At 40.0% G+C, this 8,810-nt stretch overlaps 1 protein-coding gene across 18 annotated transcripts in view; it reads left to right on the plus strand.

Annotated features, from left to right (window-relative positions):
- The window catches only part of sox6 (SRY-box transcription factor 6), a 235,787-nt gene extending 229,441 nt beyond the window's left edge, over positions 1-6,346 (plus strand). For all 18 annotated transcript variants that reach the window (XM_071380895.1, XM_071380892.1, XM_071380897.1 and 15 more), the window contains one exon: positions 625-6,346. In XM_071380895.1, the coding sequence (XP_071236996.1) occupies positions 625-937 (313 nt within the window). In that variant the 3' untranslated portion in view covers positions 938-6,346. The remainder of the gene's footprint in view (positions 1-624) is intronic.
- Positions 6,347-8,810: the final 2,464 nt, after the last annotated feature.

Raw genomic sequence — 8,810 nt, forward strand, 5'->3', positions numbered from 1 at the left:
CAGAGAAAGAGATGCCGACATTATTACAGGATATAAAGCATAAGTATAGATTTACAGAGGCCTGGAGGGCAGCTGTCTGGAGCTTAACTTCCTCATTTACTGCGTGTGGTCAGTAAGGAGAAGGCTTCTCCAGGTGTTCCCTCATCACCCGTAAGCTATACGATCACTGGAGTATCAATCACTGCTAAAACACCAGATGAGAGAGAGAGAGCGCACTAACCACCAATCGGCTTTATGTTACCAATAAACTGGGTGCCGTTTCAGAACGACTCAGAACGGTGCTGTCTGGACAACTGTTCTCCCAAATCATTTTCACAGAACCATTGGCTGAGAACACACCTCTGTGGAGAACAGTTAATCCAGCTAGCTCTCTCAGTTTAAGTGCTGAAGTGGAGGTGTCTTTAGGGTTGACTCGAGCAGCACACACACTGTCAGCATTCTTTCCATTTGCTCATCCCATGTGATTCTAATTGTTTTCCTTTATACATATTTGAAGTAAAGCCTTTTTACTTCAAATAACACAGAACTGATATTGTTATGAGAATTAAGTCTGGATTATAATGATGAAACAGGAACAAACTTGTCTAATAGTCTCTCTCTCTGTCCTTCGTTTTCTCCCTACAGGCAACAACCGCAAATCCCCATCAGCACCAGCGCCGGCGTGGTCTACCCTGGGGCCATAACCATGGCAACGACCACACCCTCCCCTCACATGACGTCTGAGTGCTCCAGCGCCTCAGCAAGCCCGGAGCCGGCCATTCCCGTCATCCAGAGCACCTACAACATGAAGATAGAGCCCAGTGCCATGTTAACCAACGACCCCATCATCAACGGAGAGGTAGATGAGATGGACATGTACGAGGACTTTGACGAGGAGCCCAAATCGGACTACAGCAGTGAGACTGAGACACTGGAGCCCATCGTCAGCGCCAACTGAGGCCTCTCAACACCCGAGCCGAGACATACACACATTCATACTGGAGAACCATCCCCAGGGCGGAAGACTGACTGAAGGAGGAGAAACAGAAGAACAAAAAAATACAGAACAAAAAGAAATGGTTCTGTTGATGCATCATTTAGGAGCCTGCATGCATATGTGGCTCCATCAGAATCAACAGCTAAAGGTCTTAAATATTTCTTACAGTGTGTGAAGCCGTTTGGTTTAGTTCGTTTAGTTTTTTGTTTTTTATTATCTCATCGTTTATTTTTTTGTGTTTTGTTCATAGACATTTACACAATTAGGTTATTGCCTATACAACTTTGGATGACAGGACTTGAAATGTAACGTTTGATATGAATCCATAATTCTTACTGTCTTACCTTTTTTCTTATGATATACATATTTTTTTCTCTTCAGTTAAATGCTTTTAATAGATTTCATTACTGTTTTTGATGGGAGTTATATATTCTCACTCAGGTATGCTGTGCCAGCCAACAGCTTGTGAATGTTTTAAATACGAATTTATTTGAAACTATTTAGAAAGCAAAATATTTGGAAATTCATATTAACTAAAAACAAACAAACAGAGCAATTCCACAATTCTGGGACATAATCAGACTCCCGTATTATTAATTGTATTAGTATTATTATTATTATTAGAGTTATTATTGGTATTATTAACATACTGTACGATTTTGTGCAGATGTGCCAAACGTTTCAAGGTTTTTTTCTCTTAAATCATTTGTTTGAGTCTCGAGGGAGAGACTCGAGTCTTAGACAATCTCTTAATATCTTAGTGCGGCTTCAAAATCCAGTTTCTTTATATACCTTCTATATTGAAACACTCAGGAATCTGGAGACAGTGTGCTGTGTCTAGGGCAGGAACAGGAAGTGATGCAATAGCTTCAGGTGTGGTTGTTCATAATGGCAGCTGTTCTCCATGGAGACCAATGCGGTGACCAACAGCCCTTCTCTCCCTGTCCCTCTCCAGCTCATGTCACCAGCCCAGTCTAACACAGAGCACTATAACACTCCCCTCACACTCTCTGCTCATTCTTCAACTCAGTCTTACCAAGTTCTTAATCAGAGTGATTGTAATCAGGCCAGAATTCCAAGGGGCCAAAGGCATCCAATCTATGGGATTGGAAAGGCAGCGAAAGGCAGCTTTGGGGGCATTATAATCACAAATTGCTGTTTTACAATGTGTAGCTACAGTACATTCGGTTGAACACTTTAGCCCCTACTGGGGCGGCAAGTTTTAAAGTCTTTGGTCTTACATTTTTTTTGTTAAATCTTAAGTATTTTTTCGACATTGTAAATCTTAAATTGACACGAGAAGGTCTTAAAGCAGAGTTAACTACTGCAGCAGTCTTAAGAGAAGAGGCAGTGTGTGAGGGAATAACATCGTGTTTTTATTAAAGGAGGGTTACAGACAAAGTATTACATTCTAACAAGTCATATTAAACACAACAGTATTTAATTCATAAACCACACCAGATCTGAGATGGTGATTCTCTACATTCATGCACTTAGATATTAACACTTACTACTTCATTTTTCAACTAAGTTAATATTTTATATTGAACAAAATTTGTGTTGTTTTATAATGACCAGTTGCCTATTTTACATAAAGTTAAACTTAAGTATTTTAGAGCAATTGAAAATGCACTTCTGTATTTTATTTACATACAGACAATGAATATGACATATAACACAATCAATCAGCTCTTAATCTTGTGACAATCAGTCACAAACTGAAAGTCCTTTACCTCTTGAATGGTTATTTTACCAGTTGAACAGATCCAAGGTTGTTACCTATGGAGAAACAGCTAGAGATGGCCAGCAGTCAAGGCCTTACTGTCCATAATACAGCCCTCCTACAGGCCAGAAGGACTAAGTGCCTCCCTCTCTGCCCTGCCCCTGCCCTGTCTCGACCCCTTCCCATGGCAACCCCCACAGCCAGGGGGTGCCATCTGGCTCAGAGTGGCAGGCAGCGCTAGGCTGGGGAGAGGAGAGAGGGGGAACAATAAGGACGGGGCACGTAGGGCATATTGTGCTCTCCATCAAAGCACAGACAGTGAGGCCTCCACCCCGTTTTCCACCCTGGCCCAGCCACTAGGCGCTGGCGAGCAGATGGAACAAGTACATCAAGCTGTGGGGGATTATTAAAATGACTGACGAGTGGGTATCATCTCAAATGCAGCATTATTAATGCATGAGCCCGGCTATTCTCCTCCCGTGCCCTTGAACCTGTCCATTTCAGACCAAGTCCAGAGGTCTAAAATGATCTAAATGGCTGGTCACCAGCGCTGGCTGTCTGCATGGCCAGGACTCCCTCCTACTGCTGGTCACTGCATTACTCTCCCAGGTCTAATTGATACAGATGGCTCTTTAGTACTTTTAATTTGACTCGACCCATTCAGAGCTGGCTTTTATTGTGTTGTGTCCACGTTTGAAAGCATTTATCTTAAGTCTTAGAAGTTTTTAAGCACCTCATTATTAATTGCCATTTCAGTTTCGTTTTCTTTTTTTGGTTGGTTGGTTTCTTTGTTGCTATTGTTGTTTTAAGGTATAATGCTTTTTTCTAGGATTTCCTCCCATACACAAACCTAAACGGATTTCCCTCCAGGTCAACATGTCTAGGTTTTTAAGCTGTTACTTCTGTTTGCTGGTTGATTGGTTGATTTGTACGTGATTTGTACATATTTCTATGTCCATGCCTAACCAATTCAGTGTGCTGGTAGTTACAAAAGGACTGTTGATAGGACTGAAACTTGACTGCGCTTGTATAACAAAAAAATTACAAAAAAACGAAGAACTTATATCTCGCAAGGAGTCAAAGTGTTATAAGCACTGGATATAAATTGTATTTTTATCAATTCTGACTAATGTGAAGCTGTTGTACCAGAAAAAAACCTGAATGAACAAAAGTCACGACGACTTGGACTCGTGGGCTCGTTCTCACAGTTACCAGATTTGAATAATTTTTCAGTCTACTTGTTTTGTTTATTTATGCAAAGACATGTGTAGTGAATGAACACTTTGTCTAAGCTCCAGGGCCACCAAAGGGAGAGAGACAGCGCGCGAGAGAGACAGCGCGCGAGAGAGACTGAGCAGTAAACTCAACAGAAGGCTTGCATAGTAACTGGTTAGCTGAGAAACACCGCATTTCAGACACACATTTTATTGGTCACATATGTTTTGTGTTTTATATTGTATTTGAAGCTATATAGTGAGTATAGACATTGTATTTATTAGCCACTGTTGGCTCTAAAATTGTCAGTAGAACATAATGAAAGGACAACAATCAGAGAGAAAAAAAATATGTTTAATCATTTGGAGCTTCATTTTTCAGTAAATTCACCATTTCATTATAGATTTTATTGTAAATACAACATAGGAAATAGAATTATATTTTTGTTCATAAGTACTTAGTGAAGTATTAGTTATGTATTTGACTGTTATTTTTTTCTTCCTTTTTTACATCAGTGTATGTTGATCCATGTTCTTAAAACTGACAAGTCACTGTACGTCATGTAGATTCTGAATATTTATCCCAGTTGAAGAGAGCAGTATTGGACGGTTGAGGAGAGCAGTATTGGACGGAGCTGTAGCTGAGATAGACAGACAGGCCCCTTCTTGCTAGCGTTTCAATGACCTCCCTCAGACAATTCAAGGAGCCAATCAAAACCCAAGCTATACTCCTTAGCCTTGGACATTAAGGACAAACGTTTTTTAAATAAATAACTTCATTTGTATCTAATTACATGCACAGTCGGTACAAATAAAGTACTCTGTATCTTTCATAGGGACAGTGCTAAAATTCATCTGAACAACAAGCAGTTAAGATGTATATGTTTTTATTATACAACTTGCGTTTGCAATCATGACTCAATCCTAGCGACATACCTTATCGCTTGTGTTTTGTGTTTTTCACAGCCCTCAGTGGTTATACTGTTATGTGTCAAATTTGAACGGAGAGGTTGATAGTAGCATAGATGAATAGCTACATTTTAATTGCACATCTGCATGCATTTGTTACATTTAAAATTAGAATGACCCAAGAGGATTTTATTCATTGGCAATTTTACACAAGTGAGGTTCTTGGGGAGCTGAAATTGAAGGGAGTGTGCAAATATTTTTTTGTTTTAACGTGGCACAATGCAGAGCCACTCGTGTGTATTCTAGGCCTATACTCTTTTTGTCCTTTTCTATGTGTTGCTGACCTTTTTAAAGGCAGCCCATCCAGCCATCAGCAAAGTGTAGTCATGACCTTTTCTATGAATCCATCTGTCTCTCAGCCATGTAAATGCGAACAAGATTCAACAACTGAAGACTAAGCTTGTATGCTGTTTCAATAACTTAACTTAACTGTAATGATTTTTTTCTGTCATTGAACTTTGTGATGTATATGGTGGGAATGTTCTCTGTGTTCATGTAATTAGCACAATTCACTGACATGCTGGACTGACATGCTAGCTGCTGTTCAGGAGTGTAACATTTGCTGTTGGGGACAACTTATACAGTTGTCAATGGTACTTTGCTTTCTAAATTTATTTTTTGTCTCTCAAGCAACACTGTGTGTGGCTCTTCTGTTGCTGGGGCTGTTGCTGTTTTGAAACCGCTGGCAGACTGATACAGTTTTCTGCGTAGAAATCAATTTCTTGGCAGGTACCTAGGCCCAGGGCAGGTATTGTTAAGGGCGTAACTAGAGAAAATGAAATAGTGTCTGTTGCTGCTTTGAAAAATGTTTTAATTCTGAAAATGTAAATAGTTTATCATAATATCTTGTACAGTCCAGTGTAAAGTTTTTAATTGAACTTAAAAAAAAGGTTGCCATCACATTTGTGTTCACTTTCTTCTTCATACAGTACAAAAGGACAGCTACTTGCTGAGGATATTATTGTTAAATTAAAAAAAGGAAAAGGTACTAAAATATTTTATTTTGCTTGGCTTCAAAATGTAAACCAGCAAGTCTTTGGTTTCCATGTGCAGTATTGACGTGAGGTAAACTTAAGGTGAAATAATTCTACAGTGGTATGTATTGGAGACCAGTCTCCTCTGTGTTGGTAGTATTAATACACTATATCAAATAAAATACACCAGATGACTGACACATTTGGGTGTATCTAGGCACCTTAGTAATGTGTGCAAATATCTAGGTTGTGTTCCCCACAGGATGCATTCAGGCATATTGTAATGTAACATCATCTTTCTATATGTACTCAATCCATTGATGTAACAAGGCAGGAGTGGGTTGTAGAACTGCCTGTTTAAGCTCATTTACCTCAAGAGTTTCCTCCTTTTGCGTAAAAGAGTAAGAAATTGTGTGACAAAGTCTCACCATCACTCCCATCTTTTGTACTGCTGTTGACACTTACAAATTAAAGAGACATTTTGTTTTAAGATCCGAGTCTCTATTTTGTTGTTGTTGTGCGTTGATTGTCCATTGATTTCTCATGCAAAAACTACATTGATTTCTCATGGTACTTTTCAACATTTTATTTTCTACTGCAGTGTGGGATTGCATTTTTTAAGGACAATTATTTACCTAAGGTGGCCCATAAGTCATAGTTTATCATTAGAATGAGTGCCACAAACTGATTTTAACATTAACTAATGGTAGAGATTATATTATTGTATGGTGTCCATTTTCGGACATCCTCAACCTCATGCCTAAAATATAATTTGTTACTCAAACAAAGCAATACATTTATGTTTATTACCTTTTTGTCTCAAGACAATGATGCTGTTTTCTGAAACCCTGGGGCATCCCAGCCCTCCAGTCCAATGAGAAGAGACCATTAGGGAGACAGAGAAAGCATGCAGTAAAGGTGTGTAGAGGACCTGTGACCTATCGCGCAGGTAGACGTTCAGAGGGCAAGGCCCAGTGTGTGTGCTCCTGCAGCCAGACACAGCCAGGTTTATGTGCCAAGCAGGGCCAGAGGAAAGGTCAGGCAGAGAGCGATCAACTCAGACGACGTGTGGTCATTCATCTCCTTGGATCCCTGCCATCCATGGCTCATCATCATCTTGCTAGGCCTAGGGTCGACGGTAACAAGATGGAGTCATTTGTAGGCAAGGTTTCAGGAAACAACAACCTTTCAGAGGTGTTTGATTCCAAGACAATTAACAACACTGTGGTCTTATATTTCTTTTGAGATTAGGTTTTTGATATACACTACAGTTGTCATAGTTTCAAGTTGATATACACATGCAGTCATTTCTCTGCTGCCATAAACAGTCCCTCTTTCCATTCACAAAAAAAACCATTTGCAGTTATGTTGAGTGATATATCAGGGCTGTAAATAAAATGCATATCCATGGTGTATACGGTACAGCAGGGAGGAAAGCTGCTTTTACTTTCTTCAAACTTCGGTTTGCTGGAGTAAAAAAATAACAAATAAATAAAGGTTCTGGAACAGGAGCCATTTCCAAACATTTTGGAAAACCATTTAAGAGTGTCTTTTGTTCTGTTCATCAATCTTTTTTTTTGTCTTTTACCAGAGTGCTGCCTGTGAGCTGTCTTCCTGAGAGCGTAAATGCCCCAGTTTAACTGCGGCATGTATAATAGACGCCTCTGTCAGCTCTCTCCAGCAGAAGCGCCCAGCGGTAGATGGAAAATTAGACATATACCGCTGCACAATAAATCTTATAGTAATTCTCCAAGCTTGCATTAGGAATAATGGCCAGGAGAAAAGCCCTGTGCTTTGTGTATTTCTCTTTAAGTTACTGTGCATGGGTGTACAACATTAAAATGATACTGGGCCTGTGACATTTTAATCTTGAGTGAAAGACAATAATTCTCATTTCCTTTGGCCCATATTTTTTATCTTCGATGTGCCATACTTTTTTTCTACGCTTGCCAGATGGGAGAAGGGGGTCGGGGGGGGGGGTCAGGGTGTATGGAGACTAATGCCACTGCCTGTAAGTGGCCTGTTTAGATGAACTGCAATTTCACCACTCCGATGACTAAACATTGTAGGGGGGAGGCGCCTGGAACAATATTTTACTGTTCTGGAGCCCCTGTCTGCCCTTGCGCTCCACGGCATGGCCACTGAGCCCAGTGAATCAGTCAGAGAGCGCTGGCTCCCCAAGCACAGCTGCTATTTATCTGATTTTCTCATTAGACTTGACTCATGACTTTATTGTAGGCCAGAGCTACTGCAATGCTGAAGTATTACTCTCTCTCTCTCTGAGCAGTTTGAGTGCTGCTCTCCCTGGCGATCTGCAGGTACTTCAATCTATGTATGGTTTTACCCTGTCAATCTGACTATTAAAGGAGAATATATTAAGTATTTCAATACTTTGGGAGTGAGACACACTGATGGACCAAATACCCAGCATATGTATCCAATAGAAATACACTGAGTGTACAAAACATTAAGAACACCTTCACTTTCCATGACATAGACTGACCAGATGAATCCAGGTGAAAGCTACAATCCCTTATTGATGTTACTTGTTAAATCCACTTCAATCAGTGTAGATAAAGGGGAGGAGACAGGTTAAAGAATTATTTTAAAGCTTTGAGTCAATTGAGACAAGGATTTTTATGTGTGTCATTCAGAGGATGAATGTGCAAGACAAAAGATGTAAGTGTTTTTGAACGGGGTACTCCAGGCGCACAGGTTTGTGTCAACAACTGCAACACTGCTGGATTTTTCACTCTCAATGGTTTCCTGTGTGTATCAATCATTTTTTGTATTTTTATTTCACCTTTATTTAACCAGGTAGGCCAGTTGAGAACAAGTTCTCATTTACAACTGCGACCTGGCCAAGATAAAGCAAAGCGGTTCGACACACACAACAACACAGAGTTACATATGGAATAAACAAACGTACAGTCAATAACACAATATAAAAAGTC

The sequence above is a fragment of the Salvelinus alpinus genome, chromosome 33 (assembly GCF_045679555.1).
Source record: "Salvelinus alpinus chromosome 33, SLU_Salpinus.1, whole genome shotgun sequence".
Lineage (NCBI taxonomy): Eukaryota > Metazoa > Chordata > Actinopteri > Salmoniformes > Salmonidae > Salvelinus > Salvelinus alpinus.